Raw genomic sequence first — 18,078 nt, forward strand, 5'->3', positions numbered from 1 at the left:
AAGCACTACAGCCCACAGATCTACACAGCCCCCCACAGAGGTAACAGCCCCCCTCCCCGCCCATGATGCAGGAAATCCCCTTTCACATCTTGTCAGCTCGTTTGAGGAGACATCACCTGCAGTAGTTGCAGCCTCTTCCTAACTTTTCTATTTGATACCTCAGTGACTCAGCTTGAGCAGCTTTTCTCCTTTTTCCTCCCAAGGAATGAGGATTTTGTCTACCTTATCTTTGTATAGCACGTTGTCCTCTGTGAGGGCAAAAAGAAGTCAGGCTGTAGGGAATCTCCTCCCTGCCCAAGCCCGGACCTGTGAGCAGGGGAAGCACTACCACTTTCACTGCAGCTTTTTTGGACATGGCCTTTTCAACTCGCCTCCAACTGGGATGTGAATTAAGTTCAGACACAGCTGCCTGCAGCCAAAAAAGGTGAACTTCAGGTTTAGGAGTTTTTCTGTCCAAGAAGTAACAAACTGCCTGGAGAACCTGCCTTTTCCTCTGCCCACGGACAGCTTGCAGTCCAGGTGATGCAAACTTCCCCTGGCAGAAGAGGATGCAGTGATGTGGGAAGGTGAGGCACCTCCTTCATCACACAAGATGTCACAGCAATGGTGACAGGGGCTGCTGGCTCCTGTACTCAGCTCCTCTGCCCAGAACAGAGGCCAGCAGGACCCCAAACCCAACTGAGGTTTAAGGGGTGCAGGGATGTGACCTATAGCCACAGAGCAGCAGACTCTCAGAGAAGCAGAGGGGCCAACAAGGCCATGATTCTGGCCAGGCTTCCCTCATAACAGCACATGGAAAGGGATTTTTTTAGCCCCAGAAATCAGAAGGCAGTACCACCCCTCCCACCCCCCAATACTTGTGAATTAAAGGCCTGTTTCTACCCCAAACTGCAAGCATGTGTCAAACTAGACTTTAAAAGCAGAGGGAAAAAAGTAAATTCTGATTTTCTCACTTTTGAGGTGAGAGAGACAGAAGAGACCCACTGACTCCATGTTTTCACAGAGAAAGGAAGTGCTTAATGCTTTTAGAAAGAGTTACCCATAAATCTTTATTTGGACAAGGAAGTAACTACATGTTTAACTAGCTCTGATGCTTTGTGTGTCATTGCACAATAATTCATACTTACACCGGGATGCGCATCATTAACTGTTAAGTTCCATTTTACATCCAGAAATACATTCAGTGGCTTGAAGAAAAAGGGAAGAAAAAAAATCAGTGCAAACAAGGTGTGTCAGAAAGTGGTATAAAATACAATTTATTTGCAAATCATTTTGACAATAAGGAAACAAGTATCTTCGAGCTGTGCATTTTGGGGATTACATGTCAGGTCCTTTGCCTTCCCAAGATCTCCATCTGCATGCACTATGGGATACCTCTAAAATTCAAGATGAACTTTTAAGGGTCCTTTCCCCCCGCCCCCCGCCTTGCTGTGCTAAACAAATAATTCCTTCCACAGGGGCACGACAGGAAAATCAAAGTCTTTGTAATGAGAAGCTGTAACAGGAAACGCACAATGAAACCACCTTGGCTTAGAAAGAAAACTGTGGCATGAAAGTTGTTTCACATTTGTTCAGCTGTTTTAAGCGCTTCAAGACTCCCACAAGGAGAAGTGCCTGGTGCTGTATCTAAAAAAAAAAAAAACCAACCCCAAACAAACCCCTAAGAAAACACCAAAACTCAAACACCAACATTTACCCCTAAACCTCACAGCTATACCGAAACCTCAGATTTCCTTCTGATGTAAGAATACACAGTACGCAAATTCCCTCTCTTGGAAGTTAAAGAGCTGTGTCTCACGTAAAAGAGGTTCAAGATCTAATAATAATTACTGTATATAAATGAACTCAGGACAAAGGCAATACAAAGTGAGAATGGATTTACCTTAGCCCCTGACTGTGGGAAGATAACCTCTAAATTATGGTTAGTCACAGCTGTTGAAGAGGAAGACAGCAATATCTTCAGAACACTTCTTCAATTTACTTCCACCCTTCTCCCAACCTCAGTCCAAGTCTTTCAAAGAGCCAGGAAATTTCAACTCTGAAGTCATATTTTGACTTAGATGAGATAGGAAGTGTATTTTGAAAACCCTGTATGACTAAGATCTTAGCAGCCTGCATTAGGGATATCTTGTTTTAGGGGAAAGTCCAAAGGGAACACTAGGAAACAAAGTAATAGCTACTCAGAGAAGAAATCAAGGAGTCTGAACTAGATCTATTTTTAATACAGTTCTAGAAAGTATTTTTTTAATAACAAAGAGGGACTTTCTTTTTTCTCTTATGAGGCTCAAAATAATCCCAATATTCGACCCTGGAAAAATAAATTTCTTCCCTTCTCCCATAAATATAGTAATGCAAGAAAATATGTTTAGATGTCATTGTCACCAATTCAAATAAGGCATTAATGAATGGATCATATCATTCAAATGTAAATAACAGGTTATATATATGCCCAAAATATTAAAATAACCTTATAAGGGTAACAGTTATTGTATTAGTAAAACTCATTTCATTTAATTATTCAGGCAACAAAAACTGGAGAGAATGATAGAGTCTTAGAGACATTATTTTATTTTCATCTACTTTAGAAAGACTAAACAAGGACCAAACTGAAAGCTCTTCATCATCAGTCCACAGGCTATCCTGCTGCAGGGGTGTCCCTACCCCTTCTGGGGAACCCAGTCCACCTGTATGGAATACATATACTTGGTCATTTCTCATCAACCATTATTGAAAAGATCCTGAGAGCAAGGCCCTGTATCCAGGAATCTCTTCAAGCTGAATGCCCTAGGTGACATAAGACTGCCTCCTGAACAAGCTCAAAACTGAGAAAGTAGGAGAGAGATTTCAGAACAAATCTTCCATTGACAAAATTTGCCCTCTTCAATCCCAACTCAGCCATCTTCAGAGAACAGCAAGAATTTACATTAAACTCCATTGGATATGCTCTCCCATTAGACAGCTTTACTCTAAACCACGTGTATCCCTGCATTTGTGGTGTAGTCAAATGTAAATACAGTTGAGGTTTATTAACTTCTGGTTTGGGCAACAGAGATGCACTGCAGCAATTAAGCTGCAGGTGCCAACATTCTGTATCAGCCCCTAGATTTCATGGTTTTAGCAGTATTTTTGCACAAAGTTCATCATGTGTTACCAAGTTTGGAAAATACCTACCCTGAAAATCCACTATTTGCTGAGGAAGTATCATATTTACTGAGAATGTGAATTAACTCTGAGCATACCATCTTTAATGACAACACTTTAAAAAGACCCCAAGCAGTCTTACAAGTTTTGTTCTCTTACATATCCAGGTCTGAAACCTAGAAATGCCTAGGGATTTTTAGAAGTCTTGTAAAAGCGATCCAGTTTTCAAATGTCACTAAAGGTTTTGGCAGAATAATGTTATATGAAGTCTATAATGCACTTGCTATTACTTATAATCCAATGATCAGTTATAAGAATTATTATTGCATTTTAAGCGTAAAAATATAGGAGGTTCTATAAAGAAAATTAAAATAGCATTAATCTAATCAATAGTCATATAAAAGAACTCACAATTATGTAAGTTTCCATATTTAATTACACATTTAAAAATAAGTTATAAAAATAATTAAGTTTCTTTAAAACCCCTAAGATATTTTCTTTTAGGAGTTTTTACTCATATCTACTGATTGTCTAGCATCGGCAACAGCTTCTGGTACTCGAACAGTCATATCATCCATCGATTTCTTCAAGCAGATTTGGCAACCTAAACGTGATCTGTAGGGAAATACGACATTGTCATTAGTTCTAGCCAGTCATATATCTAACAGCATTTACCCCTTTATGCCTCCAACATTCACCCATCCCAAATACATTATGGTCTAGAAACAGCCACCCCTGTGCATGGTCTTAATCAAGACCAGTAGTGATCTGCAAGCATCAGTGCAAAGGTATCTGTGACAATAACCACAATTTACACCACGTAATAAGATTTAGTACATAGGAAAGTTGTACACTGAGTACTTCCCACTTGCTGAAACAACATATAATAAGGGTGGCTCTTCCATTTCCAATGGTTCACCAATAGTTCAGTCAAGTGCATGGAATGACACTTGACCTTCCCAAGGGAGATATGGCCCCTCTGAAGAGATGAGGGCAATGAATCTGAATGAAAACCTCAGAGAAAGCACAGCCCAACCCATCCAGGGCCTAAAGGCAGCCCAATGTTTTCAAACTAAACTCAAGATGGGTCATTAAGCCAGAAAGGTAAGAGTGAAGAGACAAGAAACATAGGAAGGAGAAGGATAAAATACTCATGGCACCTGAAGGAGATCCTTCATTTTTCTGTCACTCAGCATGGAAAAAACTTTGTATTTGAGCAGTTAAAATCAAAAGATTAAATACCACCACCAAATTCTGCAGACATCACGAGTCACTTATTGCTGGGACATCTTTTATTCAATGTCCATGCCCTGGTAGTTAAGTATAGAATACTTAACATCGGCAAGGGTAGGCAATGTTCTGTAGCACCAGTTGAATAATTCAATCAGTATAGGAATGTAGGCAGTGATTCTATAAAAAATGGTACTACATTAGTATCTATACAGAACTTTCAAGAATGTGGTTTTACAACAAGCAACTGTTGTTAAAGCTCCCAATTCAGGACTATGTCAGAAAGTAATACTTCTATGTAGATGATTGTATACATCAACTTCAAATTATTAGAATGTATGTATAAATACATATATTACCAGGAGATTTAATCTCATGAATACGCACGTGTAAGAATAGCTTTAGGAATTAAATCTATTAGAGAGATGTGATATCTGATATTTATATGTTGCTTTGCCTGTAAGGCTTAATTTGACTGTAGTGTCTGTTTTTCACTAAAGACCAATGCTAATCGCATATGTACTCTGTAGCGTGGCAATGGATTTACTTTACGTGAAATAACACTGCCCTTTGTTTTGAGCCTGCTACACAGCAGTACAAAAAAACCTAGGCAACATTAAATAACACTGTGGAAAACAAACTACCTTGTATTCAAATTCTTCCACAGCATTTACAATTTTTAGACACTTAACCAGATTCCCCTAACCCTCAAAGCTCCAGAAGCTTGGACCCAAAAAAAAGATCGTCTACTCAATGCCCGCATGAAAGCCATTCCATCTTTAGCCATTTCTATAGGCCTTCATTTCCTCTCATTCTACATTCTAAAAACACCAAAAACCCCAAGACAGGAAGTCAGAATTGCACAAGTATAAAGATACAGTGAATCCCAATTTTATCATATAATAGTATTTCCTTATTTTCTACCTCTTCCTACCTAATATTGCCAATGTTCCTTTTACTTATTTGAGGTATTCCTACCCTAAACCTTAAGCTGACATTCCTGGAAAGGTACTGCCTAGCTGACAGCTTATTTCAAGTAAGCAAAGTTACCACCACTCTACCTACCACTCCATATGCATTTATCTCCACCTTTTAACGCCAATTTTCATTTCCCATCACTCAATGGAATAAGATCCTTCTGCATGTCTTCACTGACAGTTTTTGATTTTACCATACTGAGTAACATAGCACTATACACAAACCTTACTCTTCATCTCTCTTCCCAAGTCTTTCACAAATACACTTACTACATAAAACCTAGCACTGATCACTATCAGATCACACTGTTTATCACATAGTCTTACAAGACAGCCAAATACTTCTATTCTGTTAAAATACAATTTTTTAAGCCAATTACTTATCCTTTACAATATCCCATTGCAACTCAAAACTTAGTAAAGGATTTCTCTAGACCTAAGTAAGCTATATGAACTCTTAAGATCTTTCTTCATGCTCAGTAACTCATTTGAAGAGCTCCCGTATCTGTTACTTCCCTCTACAAAAGCTCTGTTGAATTCTTTCCTTACCATTATTTAGTAGAAACTATAAAAAAAAGCAACAGCCCACAGATACATGATTAATGTGTCCAATATGGAATTGGACTCACTGTTCTCCAGTTCCAGTGATCTCATTTTAAAAAGTGGGTTGCCACCTTCCATTCCTTTGATGTTGAAGCAGTTTTAAACCAACTAATTAAGCCTTACAGACAGTAGTTCAGAAATGTCATACTGAATTCCCGTAGAACTCCTGGGTGAATGCTACCTACTCATTACTGTTTGTGACTACTCGTTTTACTTATTCACTGTAATACTACTTCTATGGACACATCAGTTTGAGACAAATACTCCAGATAGCCCTCTGCAAAGAAACCTTCCAGTGCGTGGACATCCCATAACATCTTCAGAGACAGCAATACAAAAGAAATTTTGCTTTTATGTTATCTTTTTATATTTTAAGTGCATGTTCTACATCAGTCATTAGGTCTTCATGCAGACAAGTTTCCTGCTTCTAATAAACTGAGAAACAGCTTGCTAAAAAGTACAAAAATATTTTTGTTTCCAACCCATTTTTTCTTCAGTATTCTTTTTAAATGTTTAATTTGCCAGAGTTTGTGTGCCTCCTCCATCTTACTACTTTTAATAATCTCTACTATTTTGCAGCTATTCAAAACAACTTTGTTCCAACTCTTCTAATTAGTCCCTCATATAAAAGAAAACACATTAACTTTCATGGCAGCTGCTAGCTGAAACTTTCCTAAATCCAGAGAGTCACTGACAAGAAAAAGCTTTTATCCTTATACTAGTGACAGTACAGTAGTGCATCTCCATCACACAAGTTTATATCAGCACAGAAGACCAGGTAATTGGTTTGGCCCAGAACCTAAAAACTCATAGGAGAATTATGGTAGATGTCAAGAGTGAAGTAAATTCACACTTAATAGGCTTATGATTTTTTTTTTTTTCCAAGATTGCAAATTTTTTTGGGGAGACAGGAAAAAGGATAAAACAAAAGAAGCTTAAACAAGTTTCTCATAGCTTGACTTCTTTGCTTTCACAACCTCCCAGAAAAGTTAAGATTTGACTGAAGTGAGAAAAAGCATACCCTCACGTAGAAACGATTAGTACAGGATTCCCGTTACTGGTACAAGGAGATACACGAGTTATGTCTCTGCAAAGGAGTACCCTGAATTAAAAAACCCCTATGCTATACAGGCCAGGTATAAAGCCCTCTGACAACACTGGAAAGATTCTCAAAAACTTTGACAAGCAGTTTCATTGAAGCATGAAGGAAAGGGCTTATGAAGCCTTGTAAAGCAGAGCTGTCTACTGTTCACGTGGGTACGTTCTATGACACAGGCTATGTGTACACCAGCAGGTAGTGCAGCCCACTAGGAATGGGTCTGTGATGAGGATGCGACACCCTAATTACAAGGTGTGTGATGGGGGAGATGTAGAACAGAGGGTTACTTTAGACTACCACTAGTCTAACCCTGTGCACTGAAATGCCCATTAGAAGTTACAGCACACTGATTAGTTTTACCCAAAGGGACTCTGGCTTGTGTGCTCTAACAGTACTCTGACATGAGTCAAAGCATGACAAGCGGGGACACTGCCATGTGGGACACCACTTATTCTAGAGAAGGCTCGAGGGGAGGATTTATCAATGTACATAAATACCAGAGAGGTTGTGGAGTCTCCATCCTTGGAGATATTCAAAAGCTGTCTGGACATGGTCCTGGGCATCGGCTCCAGGTGGCCCTGCTTGAGCAGGGGGTTGGACCAGAAGACCCCAAGAGGTCCCCTCCAACCTCAACCCTTCTGTGATTCTGTGAAAAGAAGATCTGACCAAAACTACAATACTAATGTAAGCACATTTATAAAGTACATTAACTAGCTATAGACTAATAGAGACAGAAAACAGAAGGGAAGGGAAACAAGAACAAGAAAATTCACACACAAGAGCAGCAGCAAAGTTTTTGTTGAAGGAACTGGGGTTTTGATCATACTTCAGTATCTGACACTTCTGCATCAGACACCTCTGAAGAGCAAGTACTGATAACTGCCACTCCTCAGTTCACAAAAACAGTACTGATATCAGTTTAATATGAGTTCAGATTAAATATTATTTAAGTTGGCAGTCTCATTTGTGTAGCAGAATCCAGCTATGCATTAAAAGCTGATTAAGGCATTTAAGAATACCGGACTGCCCCATCTGCAAACCCTTCTTTCCATTCTTTGGTGTAGTGAAGTGTTATATTGCCTTACGTTTCTGTGAGGCCATACGCCAGGTCCAACATATCCATCTCTTCATCAGTAATTGCATCTAATTTCTCAAATATGTGGTCTTCAAAGATTAAATGACAAGTTGAACAAGCTAGTGTTCCTTCACATGCACCTAAAGAAAATATATCAAGATAACAGAAAATCCAAGTTTCAAATCAGAGCAGAATTTCAGAAGAAATCCTTCATATAAGTGTTTGTCTCGTACAAGTATCTGTTGATTAGTAAAATTAATGTTTCATATATTCCCACATTCATATATCTACTCTGCATTCAGCTGTCACTAGTACTTCTACAGTTCCTACAACATTAAGTAATTACAGCATTTGAGTAAATTTTAAAATACTTAACTAATTCCCTTTCTACCATTTAAAGAGAGAAAAGTTATCTACTGTAAGAATATAAAAGCAGATAATGCTGTCAATCAACACTACCTAATTTATTTCCATGGTTGATCCTTCTAACCCTCTCCCATGGCTTTGAGAAGATTTCCTCAAGAAGTTCAACAGAAGACGCTTGCTATACAAAAAATTCCTCAGAAGTACAGGAAGAAGGAATTTTATACTTGGTATTTCTTCTTACTCCACAGAACACTTAATTCACAGCCACAAAGGTAGTCAGGCTACAGAGAGATGGTTTTCTCTGTGTTAAAGAGGTCTACAGGTATTACTAGGCAATCCAGCCCAAGCCAAGGATCTAATAATTTGCTTGGGCTGAACAAAGCAAACAACTACATCTACCTGCTAGAGCAATTAGGTCATCCATCACAGGGCAGTAAAAGTTTGAACACTAACAAATTTGCCTCTGCTGCTGTATAGTGCTGGCACAGAGTTCTCCACCTTGTTGAAAAAGAAACATTCAACTTCAAGAGAAGGAGAAAGCTTAACTCTTCATACTTGTGTGGAGATGGGGCACACAAATCCCCACCTCCAACTTAAATTGGTAAGAGAGAAACAGGTAAGACATTAGCGAAGTTTCATTTATTTACTCATTTCCTGGGAAAGCAAAACCAAAAATACTGTGACCACATCACCTTTGTACTCATATGGAAACAAAGGGAAGCAAGGCTGCACATATAACCACTGCTATGAAAAGAAACAGCAGGATTCATCATCAGACCACAAAACCCATACAGAAAGCATCACACTGTTATATGTAGTAACACTATCAACAGCACATATTCAAACAGAGCATGACACTGTACTAGAAGACCTGATTTTTATGTCACATCTTCAAGTACATACAAACACATGTGAAAGTGTGTTTTAAATAAAGTGGCAAATAATGTAAAATTAATTGTATCAGCAGTTTATGCATTTTAATGTTGGGGAGAAAAAAAATAAAGAGTGAACACTGCCTAGTCTATTTGAACAGTGGGTGGTCTTTCTGCAACTCTAAAGCTAGCAGTAGCAAACAAATCAAGAGCAGTTGAATTGCTCAGTTTTATACGTCTTTATACAAAGATATTTCTATTATTACTGCACATGGGATGCCCCCTAGTGATAGAATAAGTAAGATTTACTTTTTACATTTTCTTTCCTAAACACAGGACATACATTTTTACATTATTTATATTTCATTATTTCTCTGCCCTGGTATGATGTTTCATTAGCAAATTATTATTGAAATGGGACTAGCATATATTATAATTAAAGACTTACAGTACCTCAAATTTTTAGTTTGGCTTCTGTTTATTGACAGCAGTATCTTCCCCCACACACACACTTTACCACAATGCTTTAACATGGCTGATATTTACACAAACTGAGAGAATATTTACTGTGGAATACAAGCAGACCAGCCATAAGCCTATATCACACATTTAATAAGTGATACATTAAACTAGTTATTCCAACACATTACAGATTTGAGACAATTCTTCCCCAAATGTATGCAACTCAGTCTGAGACAACTCTTATGTCTAATGTCTGAAGTTTAAAATCTTAAAGACTTTATTACTAGCAGTGAAATTTATTTACACTTAAATAAAATACACCTCAGATTTCAAACTCTGCTACTCTAGCCTACCTTATTTTTTCCTCCAATTGCTCCATGCTATGCATGCACCCATGCAAATCGCATTTCCGCTTCCTGTTTTAGTTTGTACTATTAATTCTTAAGCCCATGTTCATGTAAATACCTGTCCTGAGGTATTTAACTGCCATTACCAAATACAACTGCTTTGCATGGGCAGAATCCTACAACTTCAATGGAACCAACTATGGAAAGTGCAAAAGTATGAAGGAATAGGGAGGCATTATAACTTCCTCTTATTCTGATTTTAAGCAGAGCTTGTACCAAGTGAGAATTTCACTAGAGCATTGGTATCCTTTACCCCAGTTCTTCAATAAGAATTAAACTTTTTGCTCTTCCCTACTAACTAGCATGGATTTGGTTGTTTCCTTCACTTAGCACTCAAATACTACAGCAATTTGTGCTACAAAAAGCCTGATAATAAGTTGAGGCAGTATTATGAAAGTAACCAGACACTGCTAGAAATACACCAGTTTTGTGTTGCCTCCAGAACCTTTCAGCTCAGAAGAGTCTGCAGGTGGCATCTTTCAGATTCCACCTTGACAGCAATCTGTCCACATTCCCCTCCTTTAACATCCAAGCAAGGCTCACACCAAGTATTTCTTTAGAACTTGACCCAAAATATTCTATGCACCTGCAGGAAAAAAAAATAGGGAGAAAATCCAAAGAAAGTACAGCTAGATTTTATACATAAATATTAATTTACAGTTGAACTTGATAATCTTAAGTCTTTTCTAACTTAAATGATTCTATAAATACTTATGAATAAACTCGTAACAGAATATAATTTCTAGACACTAAATACAGTATTCACTGAATCTACTTACCAAAACCATCTATGTCCAGATTATTATCAACAACAACATCCAGTAGTGAATCTCCAGGTTTTCCTTTGGCTGTTAGTTTTTCACCATCACGATTTATGAAATGGACAGTTATTTTATCTTCTGAGCTGAAAAAGAAAAGGATATAATGGAATTAAAGAAAGAATTCTAGAATTTTTTAGGTATTTAAAATTGATTGAATACTACTAAACTAGCAATCATTATCAACTCCAAGAGCACAGAAAACTAAGTTATTTGCTTTTAAAAGCTCTAACAGGTATAGGCATTTACTACTGTACACTGAATAAAGAGCCATGAAAAATAAGGAAAAAAGATTGGTTTGTGTTTTGTCACTGGAAACTACATAGGATCCTGACGTTTGCCTTTCACTGAAGGAAGCCAGAGCTCTTATTTTAGGCACAATACTGTATTTTTTACCAATAAAAGAGCTTATTTTAAATGCTTCTCTTCACACCTTTCTGTGGAGTCTTGCTTCAGATTTGTAAAATTTTAATTGTTCTCACCATTGTCATTTAGGACAAATTTAAAGTTTTCCCATTTCTGCTTAAGAGTTTAAGGCATTTTATTTCATTAGTTCCAAAATTTAATTCTCCTCTCCTCCCAGCAATAAAAAACTAAAATACTCCAAAAGTGTTCTGCTTGCTTTGAGTACAGATTCTCTTTGGATTTCACTTTGCAAATATTAATTCTAGTGAAGTTCAAAGTTTTGACGTTGTCTGAAAAGCAAACCAGGAAAATACAAAACCTTCTTTCTTTGAAGCCAATTATGTTTATTTAAGAAAAAAAATCTCATGCAGTTGGCATAAAAAATTCTTAAGACTTAACATGGAGAAAAAAATAGAGCTTTTGGTGTTCCATATTGTTATTTCACATGTACATTAAAGGAAAGCTTTTAATATACTCACAAATAAAGTACCTGTTTGTTTTCAAACAGACTATTTTCTTTCCTACAGTAAGTGAGCAAAACAAGAAAAACAAGATGGACAGTGGAAAAACCTGCTGAGAGATATACAAATAGAACAACAGAAAGCCAATGCAAAAATCTGTGTTTCAATGTGAAATCCATGTTTAAGAACAGCATGCTTAATATTACCTTTAATCTTTTTAGTAACTGTGGGCCCTGAGTATTCTATTATACAGCAAGCATACAAGCTTGAAAGAATCAGTCACCTCCTGGAAAACTCTGACCTATAGAGCTGAATATTAAAGCAAAAATTTGAAAGTGGCCATACTGAAACATCAGTAAACAGATTATTTTGGGAACTGGCTATAAAAGAAAAATGTGGTTTTAGCAATCTGAGTCCTAGCTTGTTTTGAAAAACAATAAGTGTTTGTTGCTCTAGACTTAATATACTTGCCACAACTGTAAGCTCAGTTGGCAGCAGTACGCTCTGTGATTCATTATGATGTCGTGTTCAATTCTTGTCATATCATCCCTCAGTCCATTCTCAAGAAGGCAGCCACAAGCTACTGTTAACTATAAATTCATTCCAAATTGATAATCAATAATGAAGGCTTGACCTTGCTGATCTACAGAATGCAACTGAAGTATGCACTACAATAAAATTCAGAAATCTTAAAGATATATTTTTACAAAATGTAACTAATGTTGCAGTCACTTGTGATATCAAAGGACCACCTCCAGCAAACCATTCTGTGGGGGTTTAAGTTACCACTCTGGTCTTTTTGCTCCTCTGCTGTACTAACACCTCCCACAGCACAACCAAGGAAACAAGCACCCACTTGTTAGACATACTAGTAAAAAAATTCACCATCTTCACTGGTAGTTTAAGACTGCTGGGTTTAGACTGCATCTGGAAAGGTAGATTCACATTCTGACAGCAAAAGTAAACCACTGACACTGTAATTTTAAACTGCTTCAAAAAGCCCTTCCAGAGTTCACCAAAATACACTCTCATTTACTGAAATATTTCTGTCAACATGACAAACACAACTCTGACAGGAGACATAATGCAAGATGTAGCTGCATTTATGGGCATCCTCTGGCCAAGGTATAGACATAGCAAATACTAAATATTTGTTCAATATCCAAAACATATCCTTTCCTCTATTACAAGAAGAGGCCATCACAAGTAACACAGACAAAACAGCAAGATGTCTGGCCATCCATTACACATCACTGGAACCTTTGTAAGAGACAAGCCATCTCCCTCCCAGTTTTCAAAACACACATGAAACTGTCTTCACCTGTGATTACACTTTAATCTGGTACAAGAACAGTCCTGGCCTTCCTCCTTTGTTCCTTCTACCTCCAGTGGTCACACCATCATGAATTAATCTGGATCTGGAAATAAAACTGGCTAAAACCCAACCTTCGCAGGTCAATGGCCATATGAACATCAGAACTGGTATACAGTCAGATCCGTCCATTATATGAAGTTTACATCAGTTTAAAACAATTGTGTTACTGCAACTTTATGATGCAATAACATGATCTAAGCTTCGTGATCAGTTTAAACCAATCTCTAACATAAAAATGTGAGTTTGGGTGATCCCCACTCCAAATCACCTTGCCATCATCTGCTCACAACTCATTTTGCTAGTCTGACTGAAAAAACCCAACCATAAAAAACATAGTAGTCCCAGCTGAACCAGCAAAACTGACAGTAGTGCCACTTCCCACAATAAAAATGAGGAAACAGGAACAGGATCCCCTTTTCAGAAGTAGCAATCTTACATTAGCTTCAGCCAGTTGCGGAACTGCACCGTGGCTGTGCATGCCTAACTGGTGTGGCATGCAGCAAGGGGACAAAACAAAGTACCATCACTAAGTCACTGACTTTCGTGAAAGATCGCTACAGTAATTAATCTTTTCTATAGGATCTAATCCACCCTGGTTGATAACTGAAACTAAAATGTATTTATCTGTAAGGTTAGAGATAGCCTTTCTAAGTCTTCCAGTAGTATCTGGTTTTCTGCTATTGCCATCTTCACCACTCTTCACACAGCTAAAATATTTAAAAAAAAAAATCACTGAGGCTTTATTGTACATGAGTCCAAGTGGAGAAAATACTTTCAGAACTGCGTGTATGTAATAATCAGACTAGTCAGACATTCAAAACACACACTGTGCAGATCTTTTCAATACTGGGAGATACCATTAAAATAATAACAATAATCACACTGCTACCAAAACCTTGCCACACAAACCCAACACACCTGCATAAAACAATATTCAGACTTTAGAAATGTCAAGTAACATGGCTTTTGTCCACCCAGACATTGTTTGCATGAAGAAGAAAACTCAAAACAAACACCACCGTGCTGTGAACTGGTCACAGGCAATTAACATGAAACACGCCAGGTCTCTGCAAGTATAAATAGCCTCAGGATTATCAGGAAGAACAAAACATATTTTGGGTAATCTGCATAAAGCATAAATATCCCAATTCATGCTCAGATGAACCTTTTATACCAGATGCAAAATGCAATTAACTTCTTCATATGGTTACCACAGTACTATCAGTTTTGTTATCAAGCTTCATTAGTATAGCCTAAATTAAGCAAACTGCAAATGCGCAGATGAGCACCAGAGAACTGTAAGTGATGTTCATTGTCCCTTCTATGCAAAAAAAAGAATAAGTACTGCAAGAATCCTGACTGCTACCTCTTCCCCCTTAAAAGAAGTATCCTTCTGAATCTTCAGCTATTACTTCCAAGTTAAGAATCACCTCTTACATTCATCCAAACAAAACAAAGATAACTGCAGCCTGGTGTTGCACATGGCAAGACCAACTCTATTATTTCCAGATCTTTTATTAAATGGTAAATCTAACAGCCCTACCTAATTGCCTGAAGAATTTAATGAATGAAACTATTATACAGGTCTCAATTAAAATACCGGTTTTAAAGATTAGTTCAGATTTATAACATGTAGTAATTACATTGTGCACCAAAAATATTGTAAAGCTCTCTAGTATAAAGGAATTCTGAGATGATTACTGTTCATCATGAAATGAAAAAGAGAGAGGATAACAAATAAAAATGGAGCAAGGCAAAGAATAAAACAGAAATGAAAACATAACACCTGATGCTTCACTGAAACCCTGGGAACCTCTACTCACAAGAATCACCTGATGATTTATATAGCTAGGTCTTTATCCTCTAGACACAAATACAGCTAATTTTACATTTACATATCTTTTTACTGGAATGACACTGACTGACTATATAAAGTTTAGGAACTGGGTCTCAAATAGTATGATGCCCAGAAATGGTAGGACTAGAGAAAATAACTTGCACATAAATGGAGAAAACACTAGTACATAAAAGAAACAAGGATTTTCTTTTTCTCCCAACTCACTCAGCCAGGTTATCACATGGAATATATAAACAATACATTTGAAATGCTTGCGTGAGCTTTTTTTGCTGGTATGCTTGCGCAATGAATGTAAACAAATTCCAATCTCCAGTCAGTTTGTTTGTGAAAGATCTCTGGGATTACAGGTCTTACATTACTATTAGGTCAGGAAACGTTTTCCCTTTTTAGTATTCTTTTTCCTTCCATTTTTACCTTTTTCAATAATTTTAATAACTTTTTAAAATTTCACAATACTTTACAAAGATCTTTTGATTTTCTGAATAACTGCTAATCAAGCACCTCAAAATAACTCGTCAGGGCGCTCACACAGTGGAGATTTATTTTTAAGACAATCAACAGAGTCACTCAGAGCAGAGACCTAAACTAGCAACTTACCTATCTCATATGGGAGTCCTAAACTAAGAAGTTAATTTTACTCTGCATATTAAAAGTATCTGCTGGAACAAAGTAAAAGAGCACCTACAGGAGAGTTTAAAAGCAAACTATTCAAACAGCTTTGATTGCAAGGGCACTACCTCAACCCTCTGGAAACAGGCTAGGCTACACACCTGATGTTGGGCAGCTGATTGCAGGTCCTGTTCCGAGTCAAAGAAACTTCTCCAGCAACCAAGTAAAAATACAGAAGTTTTAAAAGCCTAATTAAATACTGTAGGCTCTGACCTGTCTTTGAATAGGCAAGCTACAAGCCAGAAGGCCATGCACAAACACAGTCTTTGACTACATGTACTAAATTGCTAACGTATAGTTGTGGGCTGTGGAGTATTGTCTACAGATGTAATACATTTTGAAACACGTTCTCATACGTACTGGTAAAGACAGGATGGGTTCTGTACAGTTAGATACAACAGCGGTCTTCAATAAAGAAAAACTATACCAAAGGCTGCAGAGACCTCCGGTATTGGGCTTTCTCTGCTATGTGCTGTACTTCTACCAGAAGCCTAGCCAGACTTTCACAAAAAAACAAAATAAAAAATACCAAACAAGTACTGCTCTGTATGAAAAAAGCAGCATTGATAAGGTCACAATATTTTAGAAAGCTAGTGTGAACATTAGGAAGGAACCCTAGATTAGTCTTCCATAACATGAGCTCAGTCAATAGGGTTCCAGATCAACAGGCCCTGTGGTTTAACCACGCCGCAGGGTCGGTGCGGTGCCTAACCCGGGCCAGCCGAGGCACCTCCAGCTAAACCTCCCCGGCGCAGCCTTGCGGGACACAGCTTGCCCGCCCCGCGAAGGGCGCCCGGCCGACACGCCGGGGGCGGCGGGTGGAAGGTGCCCCCGCAGAGCGCTTCGGTGCCACCGCCACGGCAGCCGCAGGCGGGACGACGAGAGCCGGGGCGAAAAGCGGCCCTGAAGAGGACAAGAAGGAGCCCGAGACCTGCCCCACGCGGGCCAGGCACCGGCAGGGCCGGGACAGCGGGGCACCGCGGGCTGCAGTGCGGCGAGCGACCGGGGGAAGGTCAGACAGCGCCAGCCCGGCCGCCCCGCCACGGACGGCCGTTGACCCCGGGTGCCCTCAGCACCGAGGCCCAGGCAGCGGCTGGAACGGCACGGCACGGCCGCGGCGGGAAGGTGGCCGCTGCCGTGAGGAGCTCACCCGGCGCCTCACGGCTCCGACCCTCTTACCTGAGCGCCGCCCGGGCAGAGAGGCTGAACAGCCGGGCTGCCCTCACGACAGCGGCGGCACTGCCGCAGCCCAGCCTCGTCCTGGCTGCCGGCGAGGCGGAGAAGAGCCAGCGGCGGGAGGAAACGGCGGCGGCCCGGAGGAGCCGGGCCGGCCCCGGGGCAGCCATGGCGGCGGCAGGACGGGAGCGCGGGGCCTCCGCACCGGGGGAGGGGCGTGGGCAAAGTCCCACCGCTTACGCCTCTGGCGCAAGCTGCAGCAACTCTCGCAGCCGTCTACGTAGCGCACTTCCCGCCCCCTTTTGACGGCGGTGAAAGGTGACAGCGCGACGGGAAGGGCGGAGTTACGTAAAGTGCGTAGCGATGCCCTGAGGGAAGGGGCCGGACCTTACGGAAAAAGCGCAGGGCGGTGGTCGCCCGTGGGGCTCGACTTTCCCGTCAGCTTGTCGCTTGCTCCCTCAGACCACACCGTAGGCCAGTGGAAGCTCCCTGGTTTCCAGATCCAGGCCGTACCCCTAATCTTCCCCGGAAGATGGTCCTGTGGAGCCCGACATGTCCTGCCCCCCTACCCGGTTGGGTCTATGAGGGATTTCTTGTCGCAGCTCTGGCCAAGGCGAGGGCTCAGGGCTGCCTGGCCCATGATGGGCCCCTGACACATGCTGTGGAAGGGGTGTCCAAGGAGTCATCACTACATCCCAAGTGCCCCTTTGGGAGGCCTGGCCTGTGAGGGACTGGGCTCCTTGACTCCAGGCAGAGCAAGAAGCAGAGCCCCAGCAACATGGAGCTGGCAGCTTGGAGGTCTCAGTTGTCCGCCGGGCTGGCCAGGCAGGACCATCAAAAAATTCCCAGTTCCTCATTACTACTTATGACAGAAGATCGACTTCTAAAATTCACTCATCAGCAAAGGGACAGTAATGCTACCAGAGCTTTTAACAGGAGGTGAGCATTCATGGTGAATGGCTCAAATACCAGTACGTGGAATAGGAAATTTTGAGATTCCCTGAGCAATTACAGACTGCACATGTAGACTTAATTTGGTGCTCTGCAACGTATACATTGCCCTACAAGTTTTGATTAGATGGTT

At 39.9% G+C, this 18,078-nt stretch overlaps 1 protein-coding gene across 3 annotated transcripts; it reads right to left on the minus strand.

Annotated features, from left to right (window-relative positions):
* Positions 1-1,230: 1,230 nt before the first annotated feature.
* FDX1 (ferredoxin 1) lies at positions 1,231-17,265 on the minus strand. Of its 3 annotated transcripts, none has more exons than XM_054838118.1 (5): positions 16,998-17,265; positions 11,012-11,136; positions 8,136-8,265; positions 7,548-7,711; positions 1,231-3,756 (listed from the first exon to the last, which is right to left on the minus strand). In XM_054838118.1, the coding sequence occupies exons 1-5, from the start codon at positions 17,162-17,164 to the stop codon at positions 3,746-3,748; spliced, it is 597 nt and encodes a 198-aa protein (XP_054694093.1). In that variant the 5' UTR covers positions 17,165-17,265; the 3' UTR covers positions 1,231-3,745. The 3 variants fall into 3 exon arrangements, with proteins under 3 accessions (XP_054694093.1, XP_054694102.1, XP_054694108.1); XM_054838127.1 differs by having other exon boundaries at positions 7,548-7,696; positions 16,998-17,263; XM_054838133.1 differs by lacking the exon at positions 7,548-7,711 and having other exon boundaries at positions 16,998-17,256.
* Between the last annotated feature and the right edge of the window lie 813 nt (positions 17,266-18,078).

Source organism: Grus americana, chromosome 1 (genome assembly GCF_028858705.1).
Source record: "Grus americana isolate bGruAme1 chromosome 1, bGruAme1.mat, whole genome shotgun sequence".
In the NCBI taxonomy this organism is placed as follows: Eukaryota; Metazoa; Chordata; class Aves; order Gruiformes; family Gruidae; genus Grus; species Grus americana.

Coding starts and splice junctions, on each gene's coding strand:
- FDX1 (XM_054838118.1), bottom strand. CDS start 17,164: ATGGCTGCCCCGGGGCCGGCCCGGCTCCTCCGGGCCGCCGCCGTTTCC. Junction 11,137..16,997: donor TCTGCCCGGGCGGCGCTCAG/GTAAGAGGGTCG, acceptor TTTCTTTTTCAG/CTCAGAAGATAAAATAACTG. Junction 7,712..8,135: donor GCGTATGGCCTCACAGAAAC/GTAAGGCAATAT, acceptor AGTTTTGGTCAG/ATCTTCTTTTCACAGAATCA.